The sequence below is a fragment of the Phyllostomus hastatus genome, unplaced genomic scaffold, assembly GCF_019186645.2.
Source record: "Phyllostomus hastatus isolate PE091 unplaced genomic scaffold, TTU_PhHast_1.1 phas_contig_254, whole genome shotgun sequence".
NCBI lineage: Eukaryota > Metazoa > Chordata > Mammalia > Chiroptera > Phyllostomidae > Phyllostomus > Phyllostomus hastatus.
The window spans coordinates 13,911,942-13,936,597 of record NW_025333810.1 but is presented as its reverse complement, the minus strand read 5'-3'; the positions used below and the strand labels follow the sequence as shown (position 1 = coordinate 13,936,597).

The following is a 24,656-nucleotide window of genomic DNA, read 5'->3' as shown; positions in this document are numbered from 1 at the left end:
AATGTTTTTATTTAATGTGGATAGCAGGAAAACTGGTAATACTAAAAAATTGCTTATAGTAATGCTGATTATAGATACTGAACAACTATCAAAAAGAAACAAAACTTACATTGGATTTAACTGTATTAAAATAAAACTAACTAAAACAGCTCATTCAATTGCTCACATTTATCCCCAATGACCCGAGATCATAGTAACAATTATGCATGTCATTAAATGTGCATGGGATTACAGCTGGAATAAAAAAAAAATGTATGTGAGTAGTACAGGAATTCTGCTTGCAGCTTTATAAGAAAATTGTTTTCTTCCAAAGGCACTGAATTGACCTAGATAATTTGTTTTCAGACTCGGGGAAGTGTAGTTGATAACAAGAGTACAAAAAAAAAAACTTGGGCTTCATCAAACTCCTGACAACCTCCTCTCATTACCTTTGCAATGATATATTGTGCTCTTAGCTAGTTGAGAAAAATGCTGATATGAAACTTCAGCACAATTACGGAAAATGCAATTGTTCTGGGATTTCTGAGAAGGAACTCTTTTTATAGAAAGTACCTGAAGAACTAGCTCTGCACCCTGTAGCTGTTTAAAAACTCCTCTTTCTCTTCTTCTTACTCTCTAAACCCACTCAATTTGCAGGTGAGGGTTCAGAAAACTGACCTTGAGCAAATTACTTACTATAATTCAGTCTGTCTCTTGGGAAACACTAATAGTTACATCAGAAGACTCTCTGCAATGTTATTGTACTACCTTCACAACAAATGTGTACAGATTTCTTTCTAAGTCTAGGTGTAAGATGGGTGTACTTGATTCAAAGGAAAAGAGGAAGTAAATGGAAGGCAAGGAGGAGCTCTACACACTTGAGTCTCCTTCCACTCCGGTAGCTGGTGTTTGCCTTTAAGACCACCCCAGACCTCTGTTCTCATTCTCCGCAGGCCTCGTGGACACAGCATCTACTGAACTCAAGGACTCCAACCTGCCCCAATGGTCAACCACACTGACTCAAAATCCTGAGAAAACTAACCTCTGAAATGTGGCCTCAACTATTTAGTAAGGTTGTACCCATAACTGGGCAGCTTTTGTTATGTTCACAATAGCCTGGGCCTTCAGCAAAAAGGGAGGACAGGAGGGAGAGAAGGGGAGAGAAACAGAGGGAGGGAGGGAGAAAGGGAGGAGGGTTAAAAGAGGGAGGGCAGGTTATGCTTGGAAATGAACTTTCTCAAAACCAAAGCACTGGTGAGCTTGTTGCAGATTGTAAGCGTGACAACCCAGCTCTCCCAAACCATGGCAGCTATAAAGGGAATATAATTATACTTAACAGAAGCCACTTGCATTTTGAAGTTGCCCTAAATTTAAAGCTTCTGGGAGTCTTAATTAAATTTAATGAAAACCATAGCTGCTAAACAAAGATGTATTGTAGCTCCCACTTAGTTATTCCTGAGGAAATTAAGTAGCAATCATGAAGACCTACCTCAGTTTTCACATTTAAACCTCTGGATATTAACGCCCAACATCTATAAATAAGGTAATGTTCTCTTTTTTTTAATTAGGTAATAGCATTGTCAAACTACCCACTTGCTCCTGTAGGAAGAAAGAAAAACAGAACTAGAAGGAAAAAGAAGAGGAGAAAAGAATAAAGTACAGCAAAGTTAGCCCACGTATGAAGTAGGGCATTATCCTAACTGGCTGGCGTGGAGCCCCTCCCCCATGTCACCATCACCCCCAGCAGCAGTTCTTTAAAAAAAAATGTGTGATATTGGACATTGCAGCATAAGTGCCTGGTTAATTCAGATCAGGATGGGTGTCTGTAAATCATAGCACTAGTCTATGTGGCTCATTGTGCTCCCGTGAGGATGTTATGCTGTAACCTAGACTATGCTTATGTAGCAACAAGGGTGGCCCTATGGATGGGTTTTAGCAGCGCACTAGCAGAGAAACACTGAAAGCTGACACCAGGCAGGAACTTTTCTCTAGGACTACGACAGGGAGGAGGAGATGGAGTGGCTAATCTGCCTTCACAGAAGACAACTGAACAGCCTAAACAGGGAGCTCACACATTAATGTGCAACAGAATCCCCTAGAAGCTTGTTAAAACACCAGTTGCTGGATTCTATCCCCAGAGATTCAGAATTCAGGTCTGGAATAGGGCCCCCAAACTTGCCTCTCTAACAAATTCCTAGGAGATGCTGATACTTCTGGTTCAGACACCATATTTTGAGAACCACTAGTGTAAGACATAGTGCATTAAAGTTTATAAAACTGAAGCATTGCCTAGGAAATGGTTTGATATTAGGTGAATCCAATCCAAAAAGCAGAACACAGTGTGGAGAAACCTGAGCCACCAATGATAAGAGGTAAATGGATAATTGTTGTTGAGTCCCAGAAATCTGCCCATTAAGAGCAGCCCCATCACCGCTAGCTGAGAAATAAAGTCTCACCTTGGGAAAGGTGAACAGAGCCAGATGGGACCTGACAGCTACAGTCCGCCTGCTGGAGCCAGGTTAGGACCCCCGTCCTTAAAGAACCCAGCCAATATGTTGTGGAAGGTCCCTGCACAACCGAGGAGTGAATCTGGGACAGATAGCTTCAGAGCAGGGCACTTGGGAGCATCTCCTCCTACCCACGAAAAATATCTGACTCGTCTGCAGGTAGACTGAAGCACACGCTCCCTCTGGACATCAAATCTTTGACAACCAGAACCCTCCCCCCACCTCCACACAGACAAATTTGCCCACCAGTGCTCCAGGTCTTGACAATTACTGTATAATTAAGTAAAATATCTGAATCACTGAACTCTACACTCATCTGCCTACATTTAGAGCATTGTCTGCACTAATTTGATGAATCATAGAATACACAACTATAAGGCAGTGTTATTAAAGCACTTTCTTATTCATTTTCTCTTAACTCTTAAAACAATCCCTTCAGATAAGCCAGAGAACATCCAGGAGAGGGATTCTCAGGCATCACAGAAGCGGCCCTCAGACTTCCCATTCTGTGAATCTGAGACCAGTGTCCTGACTCCGAGTCCAATCTTGTTCCCATCAGACCACTCTTTTAGAAAAGATTTGGACCAACTCCACAGAGCAGGGGAAATTTAATCTCTCCAGCTTCATTAAACAAAACCCAAAATCAACAGACCATACAAGGAAACATACTTCATCATCCCACTGAATTTTCGAACACATCACACAACCCATTTCCCAAGGGAGACCCTCCCTGCCTTAGGAAAAAGAGTTCTCCACCATTAGAGGTAACCAAGCAAAGGCTGCACTACCTTTACTGAACCAAGTGCAGTAAAAAAGGAATTGGATATTTCCAGGGGGCTGGATATTGACTACGTTATTGAGTCTACTGATTCTAAATTCTCTTAACTTCTGTTAGGCTACTCTTTTTTTAAAGACTTTATTTATTTTTAGACAGAAGAGAAGAAGAAAGAGAGGCAGAGAAACATCAATGTGTAGTTGCCTCTCACACCTCCCACATGGGGGAACCTGCATCACAACCCAGACATGTGCCCTGACTGGGAATCAAACCAGCAGCCCTTTGGTTTGTAGGCCAGCACTCAAGTACACCGAGCCACTCAAGCCAGGGCTCTGTTAGGTTACTCTTTAAAAAGAGACAACACTCCTATCACTCTTTCTGCAATTTTTACATGTTAAATGTTTCTGTGGGCCCTGTAATTTCAAAAGACAATGAGAACTCTGTGTTTTTACTGCAGATTAACATAAATGACAATGTATGTTTTTTTCGTACTTGCAAGTTAGTTTATTTTTGACAAGTTGAAATACATGGTTAGATGTTTCTTATCTATTTTGTAATTCCAAATATAGAACAATACTAGTACCCCACAATCCTTACCCCACAAGAAATACAGAGTGTGCGTTTCTTGCCCAGTGGAACTTTGACTATCTGGAAGTGTTTCCTTAATCTCAGATGCACTTGCTCCTTTTCTTTATATTGCTCACATTGTAAACTTTTAGAATAAACATCCTACAATAAAGCTGCTTTAAATAATAATAAAGTAAAATAAATGTCTGTAGGCACCAACTCTGTGCTATTAATTATAAATTGTGCCATGACCTTTCAAGGCCAGATGGGTTCTAGGATTCAGGCAGATGGAAGACTACACACAGAGCCGTGGGGATGCTTGACCTGCCTTGATTCAAGGGTGGGCGATCCATGCACGCTGGAAGCTGTGTGTCCCCCTGCATGGCGCACTGTATGTCACCTGACCCCAGTGGGAAATCCCAACTCCCAATATACTACATGCACACAAAACCAGCAGGGAGACAGAATATTGTATAATACAGAGTGATTCTGCACATGTAAGCCCACTTAATGTTATGGGAACCGTTTATCAGACCCAGTCTCGAGGCTATGAAAATACTCCTTATCTTGGTTCCCCAGACACCTAAGTGAGGGAGCCAGGCTGACTTTGTTTACCCTACATAACTAATTGCACATTTTTAGTGGAATCATTATAAAGAACTTCTGCTGATACACCCAAGTAAAAGCACATCAATATTTTAAATGGAAAGCCCATAAAGGCAACATGCCACAGAGACTCAGGAGTTAAATGAGCTGGGTTACACTCCAGGCACCAATACATCCCAACTCTATGACTTTGGGAAAGTTTCCTTTTTGGAAAAACAATGGTAAAAAATGCATATAACTCACAGAAATAAAATGCAATAATATAGGTGTGGCACCAGCATAATGCATAAAGCAGCAGCGTTTTATAATGATTAAGCACAAAGATTGCTTGTACCCAATCCCCAGTCTGCCATTTAACAGCAGTATGATCTTGAGGAAGGTATTTGACCTCCCCAAACCTGTTTCCTCCTTTTTATATGGGGACTAACGATATTCTCTACCTCACAGGCTTGTTGTGATTGACTGGGATGGTACCTGTAAACTCTCAGCAGGGGGCACTGCAGGGGTGGGAACTTAGACACTACCTCCCTTAGCTGGCATCCTTCTCCCAAGCTACCTCTGGGCCCTCCCACTCACTTCTTCCTACCTTGCCATCCTACAGTTTTGCCAGAGGCAAAAATACATGTAAGGTAGAGGCAGAATTCGTCTTTGGGAGAAATCTTTTTCTTTAGCCATATACATTGAAACTCTCGTTAGCTATGAATAGAGACCCTCCAAGAGCCTGTTCGAGAAACAGCTGAGCTGTTATGGATAATAAAGTAGGAAGAGTTTGGAGCTTCTGGAGGCATGAGGGGAGGAGGGGAGGTAGGCAGGTTTTGGAGCCGGCCTGTTTGGAATGTTTTTTCTTTTAAATGACTGAATGATAAAGTCATAGTTCTATAGTAATCCAATGTGTTTATAAGTAATACTTCACTTTTAAGATATATAAAAATGATAAAGATGAACTACTGTATAGAAATTGGAGTTAATAGACTGTCTTGGGTCTCTAAGTATTATTCTTTTATAGTGGCTACAATATAAGCCTAATAAAATTCAAGAAAGAATCTGACCTTGTCAGCTACAAGATTTTATCAGAAAATATACAAAGAATATTGTATTGGTTTGGATAGTGGAAGAGAGGTGGAGCACTGGAGGAGATGAGGCCCTGAGGTGTTGTGAAAAGGCACTTGGGGAATGGAACTTTAATGTGTAAAGGAGCTTATGAGGGTCAGCTGGGGCACATTTTCAACTCTGCAAGGGCAGTCAGAATTCAAAAACATCAAAAGAGCTTCTCTGGTCCAGGTAGTTATAAAATACCCAGCCTTCTCCTGTTTCACCTTTAAGAATTTTCTGTAATTCCAAAATTATAGAGTAAAAATACTTCTAGCTTTAAAGAAACAGCACTTTTCAGAGACCCAATCCCCTTAATTAAGGAGCCTACTTTAAGGCAAATCATATCATCCTTAAAAGAAACAGATGGAAAAATACGTTTAGAAATAGTGCTTAGCATGCACAGTGGACTAAACACCAACTAGGAGCTAGAGACCTAGTTTCTTGGTCTGACTCATACCTCTTCCAGTATGACCTAGAACAACTCACTTGGAGTCTCATTGCCGTCTGCCAAATAGGGTGTTTTTTTTTAATTGTCAACTCTAAAGAAGAAAACTGACAATTCACATGTGGGGAAATAAACGTATTTCTTAAACAACTCATGGGGAAATGTTAATTCTCTAATTAATTAAAAACAGCCATTTGAAAACCAAGCTCACAAAGAACAGATTGATGATCATCAGAGATAGGGGATGTGGGATGGGGGGCTGAGAAATAAACTGAGTTAGTTTATGTTAAAAATTTGAATTAAAAAATTTTAAATGCAATTTAAATCAAACTTCAGAAGCCATTAACATATGCTAAAGAATTTCTTTAAATAATAGCAATCCGTAAGAAGTAACAGTAAAATTAGATTCACTCATTCAATGTAATAAGCTGCTTAAAGTTACCTATTTTTTCTTCCTTATTCACATCTAAACTTCCAATGCCTAGTACACATTAGGAATTCAATAAATACTCAACTGACTATCCACTGATGGTCTTCAAAATTGTTATTTGGGAATTAATATGGTTATATGTAACAAAAGCCCACCCTGGCTGCTGCAGCTCAGTGGATTGAGCACAGGCCTGCGAACCGAAGGGTCACCGGTTCGATTCCCAGTCAGGGCATATGTCCTGGCCAGGACATATTGCAGGCCAGGTCCCCAGTAGGGGATGCATGAAAAGCAACCATACATTGATGTCTTTCTCCCTCCCTTCTTTTCTCTCTAAAAATAAATAAAATCTAAAAAAAAAAAAAGCCCTCTTTCTGGAATAGCTCCCACATTAAGCTGAAAGGTGAAGAGTAAGGGGAAATGGTTTGTTCCAGTCTGTCCTAATTCACTTCCACAGGCCAATAAAATCAGGTACTCCTAACCAGGCAGAGGAAAAATATGAGACCTATTTTTATGGAGGATAGTGGGCCAGAAGATAGTAGTACCAAACAGCTGCCTTACTAATTTCCCAATCTGAAATCTAAGGTGAGATACTCTCACTGTCCAGGTACCCTCCTTTGGGAAATGGGCAAAGGCTGTGGCTCACTTTGGGCCAAGGCTTGTTTGCCATTGAGCCCCAGCTTCAGTCCATTATTCAAAAAAAAAAAAGGCCAAAGATTCAAACCATTTAAACCCACAGCATTACCCATCTTCTTATGCTATATTCTGTGAACAGGACTGTGTATTCTTAGAGTCCTTGTCCCAAGCAGAAGCAGGGGCCTGGTCCTCCTGGTCCATCATCTATCTGCACACACAGTAGCATGCACACTTTTGTCTAATTTTTCCCACGGCCACCTCATCACCTCATTGGAATCAGAGATCTAAGTCCTATGGCTTCCATTGCTTTCTTGCTTGGCGATACAAAATTACGTGACTCTAGGAACTAAGGCACTGTTGCAGTCAGCAGGCACTAACTTATATAAAGCTGTCTCTTGTTTTTCATGACAGAACCCACCATACCTAAAATAGACACTTGCTCTCCTTTCCTCACCTCCCTGGGACTGTAAAGGATGTTATAATGGCTCTTACCCTGACCCAGTAATTCCACATCCTGAAAGTTTTAATCTAAGGAAACAATTCAGAAATGAAATGTCTGTAACAGTACTGTTTAAATAGAGGGTGGTGGTTCATGAATGCTGATGGGGATGAAAAGGTGATACTTGAGTTGCTGGTCTGCAAAGTGCTAGGTGTGCCACTCTGGTCCAGCACACAGCATTCACACAGCGTCGTAGTGTGGGCTGGTGGGAGCAGGGCCAAGGATGTGCTGTGCAGTTTTAACTGTCCAGATGTGGAAGTGGGAGAGAGCCTCCCATGCTTTCATAATTCATGTGAACTTATATTTTTATAATTATTTAAATTATTATTTATTTAATTAATTAAATAAAAATGACACCTTAAAATTGTGTTTTCTAAACCAGTGCTGGCAACAGCTAGGTCTAGGTCCCATCCTGTGGGCCCAGCCCAGCCCCTGGCCTGTTTTTGTACAGGTTTTCACATTTTTTAACAAAACTATTTAAAAAATGAATATGCAAGAAGCCATATGCAGACCGTGAAGTCTAAAATATTTACAATCTGGCCCTTTACAGAAAATGTTTGCTGAATCCTGGTGTAACCACTCATTGTTCTCTGTAGAGCCATTCAACCTTCCTTCACATGACACTCATTTGAAGCAATACTTTTTAGTCCGTGTTTCCTGGTTTAATTTTGTGTTTTCTTCCATGCTGCCTCCAAAAACTTCCCAGCCACTGCTCCAAACACCATACAGCTTTCTACTTCTCTACTTCTTTATATTTGTCAGCAATAGATTCAAGTTATTCAACAAAGCTTCTTAAAAGATGGATTCTGGATGAGGCTATAAACAGCTCTGAATTTTAGTGAGTCAACACTTTGCCTCCTCTGGGTTTCTATTTTTTAAGCTATGGTAACCTGATCTCTAGAAGACACTTACTAGGCAACTTCAGCCAATATATTGCATATGCATGTGATATAAACTCAGATTCACTTTTAACCAAGGCTTGCAATTTCTCTATCGTGCCTATTTATGGGTTTTTAAATAGGTTATTTTCTTTCCTCTCCTCTCTTAAATAGCTTAGTGTACACTGACCTAAAATCTTCTGCTCTTCAAGAAAATCACTTTTCATCATTTTCAACTTATTGAGACTTCTCTACTTCAGAAGTACAGTGGAACTGGATTATCATTTAGTTTTGCTGCTATGTTGTTGACCTAAAGGACAAAGTTAATGTTAGGGTATTATTGTTAAATAGGTTATTACTATTTCTCTCCAATATGACAATTAGTTTTCTCAGATTATTCACTTTAAAATACAAAGTTTTGTGAGACGTCAGAGGCCATTCTACCACCTTTGCACACATGACACTTGGGAGGCTGACCGACGTGGAGGAGTTTCCCAGGTGATGGGTGGAAAAGCAGTTTAGGAGGGCAAAAGAGCCTTTGGGGTAGACGTTTCTGACTTGGCTCCCCAGTACTCTAAGTTCCCTGATACCACACCTGATTCAAGCCTCTTAAAAGCCAGCCCTATCTTTCAGTTATGTGGATAAGTTCTGTTATGCAGATTTGAACTGGTTTTATTACTTGCATCTGGAAGAATTCCGACTGATGCCAACTTTGAACCATGCTAGAGTCTGACAATAAGACGGCCATCACAGGCTTTTCAGTTGGGAAGTCACACGTTCAGAAGGCCAGTCTGCTGGGTGGTGAGGGCAGGTTGTGAAAGACTGGAGAGACCAACTGAAAAGCCACCCAAACGAGCTGTCAAGCATGAAGGCATACTTGGGTGTGGAATCAGAGAACAAAACCCGTAAATCTTCAGGAAGTGGAAGTGACAAAAGGTGGTAAAAGACTAAATATGGGGTGTGAGAAAAGGTCAAAGGTGACTGGTTTCTTAGTTTAGGCAAAAAGTGATGCTCTTAACTAAGGCAAAAACAGGAAGAAATGCAGATTTAGGGGGAAGAGGAAGACCACGGTTTTACTTTGGACCTTTATCTGCAGTAACTACGTGACAGCAGTCTGGAAATGATCAGGACCTGTGGATGACACTGTGGAATTACAGAGAAATCAAAGCTGAAGATACAAATTGGGAGTCACCAACACTTAGGTAATGACTGAAGATATGAGTACATTAAATTATCCAGGAAGAAAATGTCTCCCCAAAAGAGAAGGCTGAAACCTTGATCAAAAACCCTGAAAAATAGCCCTGGCTGGCATAGCTCAGTGGATTGAGCGCGGGCTGGGAACCAAAGTGTCCCAGGTTCGATTCCCAGCCAGGGTACATTCCTAGGTTGCAGGCCAGAACCCCCAGCAACCGCACATTGATGTTTCTCTCCCTCTCTCTCCCTCTCTCCCTCTCTCTCTCTCTCTCTCTCTCTCTCTCTCTCTCTCTCTCTCTCTCTCTCTCTCCCCCCTCCCTTCCCTCTCTGAAAATAAATAAATAAAATCTTAAAAAAAAAAAAACCCTGAAAAATACAGGTAGAGAAAATGACAAAAGAGATTAACTCAAAAACTCATTATAAAGTTAATATAGTTCTCATTGGAGGATACAAGGAAAGTAATGAATTAGGAGAATAGTGCATTCAATAATGTCAACTATTACAGAAAGATTAAGGAGGGTGGGATTCAAGATGACCAAGGAGTAAGTGGAAGCTACACAACTTCCTCCCAGGAACAAACTGGAATTACAACTGAATTGTAGAAAATACAACCTGAATAAACAACTGCACGCGAGCTGGAGAGAGGCCTTATCACCACAGACAGACAGAAGAAACCACTTTTCTACCACAAGACTGGTAGGGGGTGTGGGAGAGGCATGAGAGGGCTGGCTTCCAGCGAAAGTGCTAGAGGGATATTTTAGCTGATGGAGGATTCCCCCTCAGAAGTGTGGGGCCTAAACCCCAAGCTGGGCTCCCTATACTACAGCACCAGAACTGGAAAGGAACCCATATTAACACCCAGCTGTGAAAAGCCTCAGAATTTCTGTCTGCCAGAAAGAGACAGCAGGAGATGCAGAAGCCATTTAAAGGGTCAACACACAACATTTCATTTGCAGCCACTTACCCTGGGCTCCAGCAGAGGGAGGGCAGAGGGAGGACAGAGTGGACTAGAGAGAAGCTTGAGGAGAGTCTGGGGTTGGTGGCTCTGGTGAGAGAACTGAAGGAACAGCCGCCAGGATCCCTGTGCTGAGCCATTCCCCATACTACAGAAGCCATCCTTCTCAGGTGGAGGACTCCTCTCCAAGTGGCATCACCCTGAGGGAAAGCAACAGCCTCTCCAGTAGGAATTACTCTGCCCTACCGTGTGGTGCTTAAGCTGATCACAGCCTAATTAGTTTAACGCCTGATCAGTTTAGCGACTGATTGGTTTAATAGCTAAGGCAGAAAATACAAAGAAGCAGCCAAAGCGAGAAGACAAAGAAACAGACCCTAAATGAAAGAACAAGAGAATTCTCCAGAAGAACTAGATGAAATGGAGGCAAGCAATTTATCACATAGAAAGTTCAGAGTGATGATTATAAGAATATTCAAAAGCATGAAAAGACATAGAAACCATAAAAAAGACCACTCAGAAATAAAGAATGCAGTATCTAAAATGAATAACACACTGGAAGGAATAAACAGTATGTTAGATGAAGCAGAGGGCTGAATCAATGATTTGGAAGACAAGGTAGAAAAAAACACCAACACAGAGCGGCAAAAAGAATTTTTAAAAATGAGAACTTAAATTTATAGATTCAATGCAATCCCTATTAAAATAACAATAACGTATTTCACAGATATAGAACAACATTTCAAAAATCTATATGGAACTGTAAATGACCCCGAAGAGCCGTGGCAATTTTGAGAAAGAAAACAAAGCAGGAAAGATCACAATACCTGATATAAAATGGTATTACAAGGCCACTGTAATCAAAACAGCCTGGTACTGGTATAAAAACAGGCACACAGATCAATGGAACAGAATAGTCAGCCCAGAAATAAACACAAGTCTCTAAGGTCAATTAATATTTGACAAAGTGGACAGAAGCATAAAATGGAGTAAAAATAGCCACTTCAACAAGTAGTGTTGGGAGAGCTGGACAGCTACATGTAAAAAAAAATGAAACTTGAGCATCAACTTACACCATACACAAAAATAAATTCAAGGTGGATAAAAGACTTAAATATAAGTTGGGGCACCATAAAAGTGCTAGAGGAGAACATAGGCAGGAAAATCTCAGATATTTCATGCGGCAACATTTTCACCAATATGTTCCCTATAGCAAGGGTCATAAAGAAAAGAACAAACAAATGTGACCTCATCAAAATAAAAAGCTTCTGCATGGCTAAAGAAAACAAATTAAAAGAGAACCAACTGTACTGGAAAACACATTTGCCAATGATACTTTGGACAAGGGTTTGATCTCCAAAATACATAAAGAACCCACACAACTCCACTCCAGAAAGACAAATCCAATTAAAAATGGGCAAAGAACTTGAACAGATACTCCTTCAAGGAGGACACACAAAGGGCCCAGAGACATATGAAAAGATGCTCAACATCACTAGCCATCAGAGAAATGCAAATTAAAACCACAATGATACCACTTCACACCAGTTAGAATGGCCATCATAAATAAATCAACACACAATAAGTGCTGGAGAGGGCAAGGAGAAAAGGGAACCCTAGTGCACTGTTGGTGGGAATGCTGACTGCTGCAGTCACTGTGGAAAACAGTATATAATTTCCTCAGAAAACTAGAAATGGAACTGCCTTTTGACCTAGCAATACCACTGTTGGGATTATACCCTAAGGGTCCTGAAACACCATTCCAAAAGAACCTATGCACCCCAATATTCATAGTACAATTTACAACAGCCAAGTACTGTAAGCAACCTAAGTGCCCATCAGTAAACAAGTGGACCAAAAAACTATGGTACATTTACACAATGGAATACTATGCAGCAGAGAAAAAGAAGAACCTCCTACCCTTCACAACAGCATGGATGGGACTGGAAAACATTATGCTAAGTGAAATAAACCAGGCAGTGAAAGAGGAATACCATATGACACAGATGACAAACACAAGGCCCCAGGCCGAATCCGGCCCTCCACCTTGTTTTATCCAGCCCTGCACCTTGTGTTTCTACCTGGCGGCAGTGCCGAGCTCTCACTTAACTGTTAAGGAGTAGTTACTTTTATACAGTCCTAAAATTACATTCAGTCCATTCAAGGCAACTGTGAGGCTGATGTGGCCCCCGGTGAAAATAAATTTGACACCCCTGCCATGTGATCTCACCTATCTAGTGGAACCTAATAAACAAAACAAGCAAGCAAGCAAAATACAACCAGAGATACTGAAATAAAGAACAAACTGACAGATACCAGAGGGGAGAGGGATAATAGGGGAAGGGCCATCAAGGAACATGTATAAAGGACACATGGACAGAGCTAAAGGCGGTAGGTTTGAGGGTGGGAGGCAGGGATGGGTGGAGTGGAGGGTGCCTGATGGGGTGAAAATGGAGACAACTGTACTTGAACAACAATAAAAAAAATGAGAGCTTAAGAAACATTACAAATGACATGAAGCATAACAATATTAACATCATGGGACTACCAGGAGAAGAGAGCTAGCAAGGGATCGAGAACCTACTTGGTGACATAATGACCAAAATCTTCCATAATCTGGTGAAAGAAAAAGACATAAAAGTCCAAGAAGCTCAGAGAGTCCCAAATAAGTTGGACCCAAAAAGGCCTACACCAAGACACATCATAATTAAATGACAAGGCTTAAAGACAAGGAGAGAAAACTAAAAGCACAAGAGAAAAGCAGCTTGTCACCTACAAGGGAGCACCAATTAGACTGGCATCTGATTACTCAACTGGAACATTTCAGGCCAGAAGGGAGTGGGGTGAAATATTCATGGTGATGAAAAGCAAGAGCCTACAACCACGGCTACTTTACCCAGAAAGGCCATCATTTAAATTTAAAGAAGAAATCAGGAGCTTCCCAAACAAGAAAAAAGCAAAAGGAGTTTGTTAACATCAAACCAGCACTGCAACAAATGTTAAAGGGCTTGCTTTAAGAAGAAAAATAAAGAAAAAAAAAACAAAGGAAAACAGTCTAACAATAAAATGGGACAACATATGTTTATCTATCAACATGTAATGGCTTTAGTGCTGCAACCAAACAACATAGAGTAGATGAATAAGAAAACAAGAACCAAACCATATATATGCTGCCTCAAAGACACCCATCTCAGATTGAAAGATACCCACAGACTAAAAGTGAAGGGATGGAAAAGGGTATTTCATGCTAATGGAAAAGAAAAAAAAAGTAGGGTAGCAGTACTTATATCCAACAAAACAGACTTTAAAGCCAAAGCTATAGTAAGAGACGAAGAAGGACACTACACAATGATACAGAAAACAATCCAACAAGAGGATATGACCCTAGTAAACATTTACGCACGAACATAAGAGCACCTAAATATGTGAAGCAAATCTTGATGGACATAAAGGGAGAGATTGACAGAAATACATGGACATAAAGGGAGAGATGGACAGAAATACAGTCATAATTGGGGATTTAAAAATCCCACTGACTTCAACGGATCGATCTTCCAGGCAAAAAATCAACAAGGAGACAGTGGCCTTAAACAACATGCTGGATCAAATGACTTTAATTGATATCTTCAGAGCATTTCCAAGCAGCAGAACATACATATTTTTCAAGTGCAAATGGAACATTTTCTAGGATATACCACATGTTACGAGACAAAACAAGTCTCAATAAATTTAAGAAGATTTCAATCAGATCAAGCATCTTCTCTGACCACAATGCTATGAAACTGGAAATCAATCACAAGAACACTGAAAGGCACACAAAGACATGGAAGCTAAATAACACATTATTAAACAATGAATGGGTCAACAATGAGATCAAAGAAGAAATCAAAAGATACAGTGACACAAATGAAAATGACACAACAATCCAAAACCTGTGGGACATTGGGAGAGCAATGCTAAGAGGGAAATACATAGCATTTAGAGGCCTATCTCAACAAACAAGAAAAAGCTCAAGTAAACAATCTAACTTTACACTTAAAGGAACTTGAAAAAGAACGACAAACAAAGTCCAAAGTAAGTAGAAGGAAGGAAATAATAAAGATCACAGCAGAAATGAAATAGAGTCCAAAAAAACCATACAAATGATCAATGATTCCAAGAGTTGGTTTTCTGAAAAGATCAACAAGATTGACAAACCTTTTACCAGACTCATCAAGAAAAAAATAAGAAAGGACCCAAATAAAATCAGAAATGAAAGAGGAGAAACAACAACTGACACTAAGGAAATACAAAGGATTATAAGAAAATATTATGAACAACTGTATGCCAACAAACTGGACAAACTGGACGAAATGGATAAATTCCTAGAAATAAACAATCTTCCAAAAACTAAGTCAGGAAGAATCAGAGAATCTGAACAGACAGATTACACCTAGTGAAATTGAAGCAGTATTCAAAAAACTCCCAACAAACAACAAAGCCCTGGACCAGATGGCTTCACAGATGAATTTTACCATACATTCTGAGAACTAATCTCTCTCCTCAAACTATGTCATAAATTCAAGAGAAGGAAAGGCTCCCAAACTCATTTTACAAAGCCAGCATTATCCCAATCCCAAAACCAGGTAAGGACACTACAAAGGAAGAAAACTATAGGCCAATAACCCTGATGAACATAGATGTTAAAATCCTCAACAAAATATTTGCAAACCAAATACAGCAATGCATCAAAAAGATCATACACTATGATCAATTGGGATTTATTCTGGAAAAATAAGGTTGTGCAGTGTGGTGACTGCTGGGGGGAGAAGGATATAAGAGGATTAAATGGTAACGGAAAAAATACAATAAAGATTAAATTTTTATAAAAAGAAAAGGGGCATGAGGACTAATAAAAAGCTGTTGCTAAATCTGGATACCTTTAAGATTGACAGGTAAGGTAATTAAACATCACTTTCTCAACATGTTTTAAGCATCTAAGGTACATATTCAACATATCCATTAATTTGTTGTGCATTTGATTAATTTTAATATGCTATTTCTATTTGGAAGGACACTAGCTTTTCCAAGCTCAACAGCAGTAATAGTTACCATTTTATAGTAACATTAAGAGACTGCCATTGTTTTTTAATTCAGTCAGCCTAACAATGGATGACTTTGAATTAAAATTAATTTTATACCAAAGTTCATGCAACAGACATAATTTCCAAAAAGCTAATTTTTCTTCTATGCCTTCTACATATCCTGCTTATTCATTAAATCAATAATATATTGAGGTCCTGCAGTATGTTTCAGCACTGTGCTAAACATTAAAATTCTGTATTTGTGAGAACTTTTTCCTTCATCCCTAAACTCTAATTCCCTCACTCCTGTTCTCTGAAGCAAAGTACTGTGCTGTATGCTCCCAGAAGCCCTATTCAGGACTGAGGGGCAGGCCATAATCAATGATACATCTGAAGGCCAATCCAGCTCCTGAGCTGAAGGCCTCCGGTAAATGCTCCACAGTGTAACTTCTCTTTCTGCCTAGCCCTGCTTCCTTTGCTTAACCCCTAAACCACCCCACCCCTCTGCTTGTTGATACCAAGAACATTTCCAAATACATTTTCTGCCCATGAATCTCCATCTCAAAGTCTGCTTCCCTGAGAACTCACCCACTCTTACACACTCTCCTCAGTTGTGCTCCATGACTGAAACTTCCTCCATCCCTGACCTGAGCATCCCACTCACTTTCTCATTACTTCTGCAGCCAAGCCATCAAAAGAGCATTTTTCTCAACATATATAATCTGAGCTAAATGTTGGGGGAAATAATAGGATAGTACTTGCTGGTGACCATTTTATGATTTAAGATTACTGATTAAGGAAGAAAGCTATGTACTTGGTAGTTTTACAAGCATTAGATGAAAGTAAAGAATATCCAGAAAAAGAGGGAAAAAAAGAAATAAAACTATTTGGAAACACAAAAACTTTTCCTCTGCCTTAAAGCAGAATACTATCTACCATAGCAAAGTATGAAAATGAGTACATATATGAAAATTCGTGTTAAAACTGGAGTTTCAATAAATTAGAGAACAGAAAAAAACAAAAAGCTCAACAGGCATCAAAGTGGCCTTTACTCATTTAATTTTCCTTTCAACTTATAAATGCTATCACAATTCTAAAGAGAATAGACTTGAATGAAAATTTTTTATTATGAAGATAAAATCTAAGAAGGATTATTACGTGCTATTTTATAGCTCCTTGTAAAATAACATGAAAAATTAGTAGAAAATGAAAATCTGAAAGATTATCTGAAATCTGAAAATGTTAAGCAATTTTCCCTGCATCTCAGTTTTGATCACTTTTGCATATCTGGGTGAAAAGAGTATTCTTCTACTTTTGTTAATAATGGAGTATGTCCTTCAGAGCTTGGCATAGTCTTTAAGGATCATCTGAAGCTTCTGGCTCAGCATGATGTTCCCTCTGGCCTTCAGTTTGCCACTAAAGAATGCCTGGGAAGGAAAGATGGAAAAAGAACGTCAAACTTTATCATGTTACATTTTATTTGTGTTTTTAAACATTGTTCAAAAACAATTTTTTTCCAGACTGAATACAATTGAATTAACTGTTAACAATAAAGGCAACTTTTATCTAGCAATGATAGTTTAATGATTATAGATATTTTTAGACAACTAAGAAAATATATACTCCTTGTGTGTTTTATAAAACCATAAAATAATTTAACTGAACTGACAGATCTGGGTATTCTGCTTCAACCTACGCTTCTAGCTTCAGTCTATATTCTTATACATGAATTTGAGACCATATAAATAAAAGTCTTTACTGTATTCTTAATAATTAAAATATTAAATTCAGAACTTTTAAAAGCAGATTAAAATATTTACTACATCTTCATGAAATAAAAAGCCATATAATAATAAATTAAGGCAGTAAAACAAAGCAGTGAATTGATTCTGGACTACAGCATTAGAGGCCTGAGTTAAAATCTAGGCACTGCTCCTTACTAGCAAGCTGAGCTTGGGCAAAGTATGTAATCTCTCTGAGCTCTAGCCTCCTCATCTGTAAAAGGCAAGACAACAGTACCTAAATCATGCTGCTTTGTTGTGTGAGTTAAGTGAAACAGTGTGTAAAGTGCTTAGCTTAGTGTTTTTATATATGATAAGAGCAGAGCAAACTCATTATTACCAAACAAAAGCCTGTCATGTTAAAATACTAAGGGCTCCTGTACCACCTCTATATCTGACCTGAAACTTATGCAAGTTGCTAAAGTCCTTCCTCAGCGTCAAGTTCCCTATCAGTAAAATAAAAATAATAAATCAGTTTGTATAACTTATTGAGAAAATAACAGAATGTGAAATAAAAAGAAGTCCCTAGATTTCTATCTAGATTATAAATAGTAATAGCTATGTATACTTAACATTACAAAGCAGCCCTACAAATATAATCTCACTGGAGAAGCACAGCCAACAACTTGAAGTGGGCATAACAGTAATTCTTACCCCCAGCTGAGAGATGGAAAACTGAAGTTCAGAGAGCTTAAATAACCTGCTCAAGACCACAAAGTCAGCAAGAAGTAAGGCCATTAACCGCTTATTAACTAGTAGTAACTTAAACTCAGAAACAAATCCTCATCAGCTGGAGGAACCACAGAAATGGAGATCACATAGAGGGTTATCAACAGGGGAGTGGAAGGGGGAGAGAGGGGTAAAAGATACCCCTCTCTTACCCCTCTCTCCCCCTTCGTAGCATAGATGGTAGGTAGAAAACAACAGGGGGAAGGGTAAGAATAGTATAGGAAATGTGGAAGCCAAAGAATTTATATGTGTAACATAGATGGTAGGTAGAAAACAACAGGGGGAAGGGTAAGAATAGTATAGGAAATGTGGAAGCCAAAGAATTTATATGTGTGACCCATGGACATGAACTAAAGGGGGGTGGGGGTGTGGATGGGACGGGGTATGCAGGGTGGAGGGGAGTGAAGAGGGGATAATGGGACAACTGTAAATAGCATAATCAATAAAATATATTTAAACAATATAAAATATTCCATTATTACTTTTAATATTGTTACACGTTGAAATACTTGAATATACTGAGTTAAATAAAATACAGCTAGCCCTTGAACATCATGGGTTTTAACTATGAAAGTCCACTTATATGCACTTTTTTTCCCAAAAATATATAGTCAGGCCTCTACTTCCATGCATGTGAAACCTGGAAATAGAGGGCCAACTGTGTATTTATAGTAATGACAAACAGCACTGAGGTTGGAGAGAAGGTAACAGAACCAAATGAGTTTAGAAAGCCCCTAATATTAATTAGCATTTCTCTAAGGATCATCATTAAGAATAATAAACACCTACATTTTCACTTCTGTTTTTATTTTTTACACTTAATTCCATTCCGCATGGTATCGACTTAGGCATCAGAATAACATAAAGCACTACCATTTCCTAAGCAACCGTTCAGTACCATTCACTGACTAACCCATTCGCCCCCCAAAGGTCTGATATTCCTAGCAATTATATAAATATTTACTTAATCCTACATTTAATCTTTAAATACAGACATCTCAAATATAACATATCTAAAAAAGAACTCAATTACCCACTCTCCCAATTTTCCACTCGGCATCCAGAACAATCTTTAAAAATCAGATGCTGTCATTCTGCAGCTCAACGGCTTCCTATCCCACACAATATCTGACCTCCTTATGAAGACAGGTCCTGTGTGATCTGCCCTTGCCTGTTCTCCTATCTCACCTCCTACCACTCTTCCCAACCACGGGCCTCCTTACAGTTACAGCACTCGAATACATGACACCACTCCCACCTCAGGCCTTGGCACTAGTAGTTTCCTTAGCCATATGGCTCACCCCTCACTTCGTTCTAGTTGCTATCAGGCCGCTTTGAACACCCCTACCTAAGATAGTTCCTCTGTCCTGTCACACTCTAATCCAAGTACTGGCAAACTGTGGCCTATGGGCCAAAACTAGCCTGCTGCCTATTTTTGTAAATAAAGTTTTACTGGAACACAGCCCCATCCATTTGTTCACATATTACCTGTGGCTACTTTAACTCTTCAATGGTGAAACTGAGTGGGTACAACATAGACCATCTGGCTCACAGAGCCTAAAATATGAACAATGTGACCCTGTACAGAAAGTCTGTCAATCACCACTCTAACCTACTACCCTGACTTGTTTTTCTTCATACCTGAAATTATATTTCTTTTCCATTCACCTCTAGTACTAAGTTCCACACAGTCAGGGCACTGTCTTCTTCAGCCACCCCTAGAACCCAAATATGAGTAGGTACTAAATGAATTCCTGGGAAGGAATTAACTGAGGACTCGCTTAGTACCAAGCACCATAGTAAGCTCTTCACATATATTATTGGGTTTAGTTATCATAACAACGCTTTGGGATTGTTACAATTATTCATTTTACCAATAAGAAAATTGAGGTTTAGAGAGTAAGTGGCAGGGCTAAGATTCAAACTCAGATTTATCTGATGACGAAGAACATATTTTTTATTGTACTACACATTATAATTCTTTTAAAATTATTTTATGATTCTTTTAAAATTAGTTTACAATTCTTTTAAAATTAGTCTGTCTATCCAGAAAAACTAAATATTTTCTATTTATTTAAATTGCTCTGCTCCTTGTAAAGTTGCATAGTTTTCTTCAAATAAGTACTGAACTTTCTTATTAGGGTAGTAATTAGTATTTTTTAGTTTACACGGTGATTATAAACAAATTTTTTCAATTGTATCTTCTACTTGGTTTTGCTATGTGAAAGCTATTTTTAAAATAAGTTTTGTGCATTTAACCACTTTGAATTCCTCTGTTCTGAGAACCCATTAGTTGATTCTCTTGGGATTTCCAGCTACATAATCACAATTTGGAAAAAAACAAAACAAAATTTTCTAATGCATTCTAATCACTACATCAGTTACTTTCATTCTGTGTGTCTATAACTTGGCCAAAAGTTTCAGAACAGTATTAACTCATCATGGTCAGAGAGGGCTCCCTTGTCTTAACCACGATTTTCCACTGAAATGTCTGTTTCTAAATATTTCACCTTCCATAAGACACTGGCTGTTATGTTCTATCCTTTTATTTCCAGTTTTCAAAGATGATCATGACAAGCCCTTAATCTTACTGTCAGGAATAAATGTCTAATTTTATGAAATACCTACTAATATCATAAGATTTTTCACCTTTGAACTAATGACATAATAAAAAGTCTAGATGTGGGTTTTATACTGTTGATATGCTAAAGAAGAATATCACCAAAAATTCAGTTCTGAGGAGTATCAGTTGAAAACCTATTAGAAAAATTCATGATCTGTCAACTCGGACATTGGCATCCACTGTGTCTTCAGAGTTGTAAGAATTCTGTACCATAAATCAGATTTTGGAAGTCAGCTAAAACCTGCGACTGTCAAATAGGAAGCAATAATGATGAATAAATGAACATTTTAGGAATGTTCTTACCTTCTGAGGATCAAGCTTGCCCAGGACTACATCAATGAAATCTTCATCGGAAATAGTGACTGTTAAATCAGCAGAGCCTTTCGCAGGGCCTTGATACACTTTTCCAGTACCATTTTTTAGGTCAATAGCTGAGAAAAATAAGAAAAAAATGTGTGCCATATTTTCTTCACAATGTGAGAGTAAAATAAACCAACTAATATGCAGACATTTTTACAGTTCCCAAGATAATGTACTGCTTATTCTACAATATATATTACCTGTCATTTAGGAAAAAAATTAAGTCCTTTATTTTTTGACATTTTCTTTTTATAAAGAAGTTCTTCAAAATAATCAAATCAATTTTTTCCTCATTAAAGCAGCTTACAAAACATTTTAAATGTGACTCAATGTAGAATAATGTAAGGAATAAGTTAGTGGAGGTTATATGTCAAGGCCATTAGGTTCAAATACTTGACAGTCAACAAAGGAAGCTGGATTTCAAACCAGCTGCACGTTGCAAGAAGGGAATACACACTATAGTCACCTTTCAAATACCTGAATTCATCAAGCTAATCAACATACACTTTAAAAAATGTTCTAATCGCCCCTTAGCTCAGTGGATTGAGCACCGGCTGCGAACCAAAGTGTCGCAGGTTCGATTCCCAGTCAGGGCACATGTATGGATTGCAGGCCATGGCCCCCAGCAGCCGCACATTGATGTTTCTCTCTCTCTCTCTCTTTCTCCCTCCCTTCCCTCTCTAAAAATAAATAAATAAAATCTTTTTAAAAATATTCTAATTGATTTTGTTATACTTAAGATTTTATAAAATATTTATTGCCCTAATTGTTATACATAAACTTTAAAATTAGCTCCTTGTCTGTTAACTGTTTTTGATAGAAGAATTAAGTGTCCCAGAAACAGGCTGGGTGCAAGAAAAGCTATTAAAAATTTTCCTTCATTGCTCTCTGTGTAACATTCATAGAGTTTTATGCCATAGTTACACTTTAGAAAGTTTTAATTATCTCATATATGACTAAGACCAATCATCTAGGAAGCCCAATTCTACTCATCCAGCTTCAGCCTCTTGAAGGTGCTTTTCCTTGCCACAGTGAAGGAGCTATAGTCACATCACTCTCTCTAAGAGACTATAGGAGACTCCCAATTTATGGTCAAGGAAAGGCTACACATACATAAGAAAAAACCAGAGTGTTTAACTACATCTTGCTTAGTCAAGCCTTGCTCCAGAGAGAAAATTAATTACTCTAACTCTCCACATGGAAGAATACTGCCAACTAAACTAAAAACATAATTTAACAATAATGGTTACCTTGGGGAGGGGAAAAGGCAAAGAGAAGGAAACCACTTGACCTTGCATATTCATTCACTTCACTGTTTCTACTGGGGGTGTCACATGATATACAAGGTACTAGAAATGGAGCATGAAGAGCAAAGGCTCTGTTCTTATTGACACTGACACATCATGAATGTGTTTTCATGTATTCTTTGTATAGTTAAAAAGAAAGAAAGGGGGAGCCACTGCAGCAGCAGAAGATGGACAAGGGGAAGGCCAGGCAACATCGATCTTTATCTGGACTTTGCCTCTCTAACAAACAGGTCGCCATCTCAGACTGGACAGCTTCTTCTTTTCAAAGATCATCTTTCATGTCTTTTCTATAAACACATGAGACATCCAGTTGGATCCCAATCCTAACTGTGGAATCAACATTCTGATGATTTAGTTTACATCCAAGCTGAAAAACCCTAAAAAGTAAACGGTGTGACTGCTAGGAGATGCACCAGCCCAGGAACTAACAGGTTTTAATGATCAGATCTTAAAAGAATGGCAGCTAGCTAAACTGTATATATTCTTTCACATTCTGGCAAATTTCCAAGATCCAAAACAGATGAATTAGAGGTTACATGATGTAAAAAACCAAAGTGCATAACAGATGCTTGGATTTAATTCAAATAGGTAGACTTAGCTCTACATAATTAGCTACAGTATACATTTTTAAAAAGCCTAGTAAAAGACAGAAAACTGTACTTGAATAACAATTAAAATAAAATTTTTTAAAAAGCCAACTGACTTTATAACTTAACAATATTTAAGCAACAATGTGTAATATTTCTATAATCTTGCTATATAAATGTAAAATCCAATTATGTTCCTATAATGGAAAAGATTATAAATATGTAAAAGGAAACCAAATTTCCTTTAGGAGAAAAATAAGCAAACTGCTCAATGCCAATGAGCTTAAATCTATCATCCTAAGGAAAACAAAATATAAAGCAGAGTAGCAAAGCTAACAGTCTGAGTTCCAACTAATATTTTCATGAATATAGTTTCTAATTCTGTCTCCACCTGTGAACTCATCCCTAAATTCCAGGCCCATAGCTTCCACAACCTAGTCCAGATCTCTGTCTGCTACAGTTGTGGTACTACAGCTTATCAAATCTTCCCTCCTAAACTTCTCTCCTCTTCATTTTTCACACTTGCAGTACCAGAGTCGACATCCTCTGTCACACAGGCTCAACACTTTGGTGTTATCTCCTTTTTGTTCCTCCTGTTTTTCAGACATTATTAGTAGCCAAGACCGTCAATTGTATCTTAGCAATAGATCCACATAGGCTCTTTCCTCTCCATCACTGCCAGCACTTTACTACAGGTCTTCCTTCCTTTGAACCTGAATTCAACAACCTTTGTTTCCTTAACTCCAGTATTACAAACTTTCCTGATACACTGCCTCTAATACTAATTTCCGAAAAGAAAAAAATCCTGTCTTTTCATATTTGTAATCCACAACCTAGCAGAGAACCTGGCACATATTAAATACTCAAGTATTTGTTGAATGAGCCAACCCTCCCATCCGTGAGAGCCAACAGCACCTTTCCCCTGTCTCTTACCACTTCTGTTCTATCAGAATTATCTGTATATATGAATAGGTCTCAATTCCTTATTTAAAATCCTTCAGGCCACATGTGTTTTAAGAATTCAGAATTTTTCACATTTTAGGAAGAAAATACCATTCATAAAACATGTATTAAATACTATAAAAGACCCCCAAAGTCACAACACATTATCAAAAAATACAGGATTTCTACATTCTACATTGGACTAACTCACACCAGGTGAGATGACGACAAACAGTTGTAACATCTCAGTTCATGTCAGGTTTCGACACCAAAGAGTTATGCAAAAGAAAATCCATTTTTAGAACTTTTGGTTTCTGGAGTTGCAGATAAAAATAACTGTGTTTTAATTTTCAGCAGACTGTTCTATAGGTCATACAAGGCCCCTGATTCTTTAAGTTTCTTTATGCCTTCCTGTCATCTTTCATTTCCTTTGAATTTTTACTTTTGCCTAAAACAGAGTGAGATCCAAAGGGTTTATTTACTAAGACAGCTTTTGGCTGGTTTCAGAAATTAATAGTAACAAATATCACAGAATATACTGCTTACTTATAAAATGTCTCAGTTGTATGATATTGTCCCTGAATATTTCATTCATGCTAAGTAGACACTATCCATACAATAAACTTATTGTTTTCATAGAAAAAAAGGCACCAATTTTGGCACATTTTTAACAAGGCAGGCATCTGCTTCTATCTCAAACTGTGTGT

At 38.4% G+C, this 24,656-nt stretch overlaps 1 protein-coding gene across 2 annotated transcripts in view; it reads right to left on the bottom strand.

Moving 5' to 3' along the window:
* Nucleotides 1–16,662: 16,662 nt before the first annotated feature.
* Nucleotides 16,663–24,656, bottom strand: part of HSD17B4 (hydroxysteroid 17-beta dehydrogenase 4) — a 92,472-nt gene continuing 84,478 nt past the window's right edge. For both annotated transcript variants that reach the window (XM_045838040.1, XM_045838039.1), the window contains exons 23-24: nucleotides 21,057–21,184; nucleotides 16,663–17,047 (exon numbers count right to left, since the gene is read on the bottom strand). In XM_045838040.1, the coding sequence (XP_045693996.1) occupies nucleotides 16,958–17,047; nucleotides 21,057–21,184 (218 nt within the window). In that variant the 3' untranslated portion in view covers nucleotides 16,663–16,957. The remainder of the gene's footprint in view (nucleotides 17,048–21,056; nucleotides 21,185–24,656) is intronic.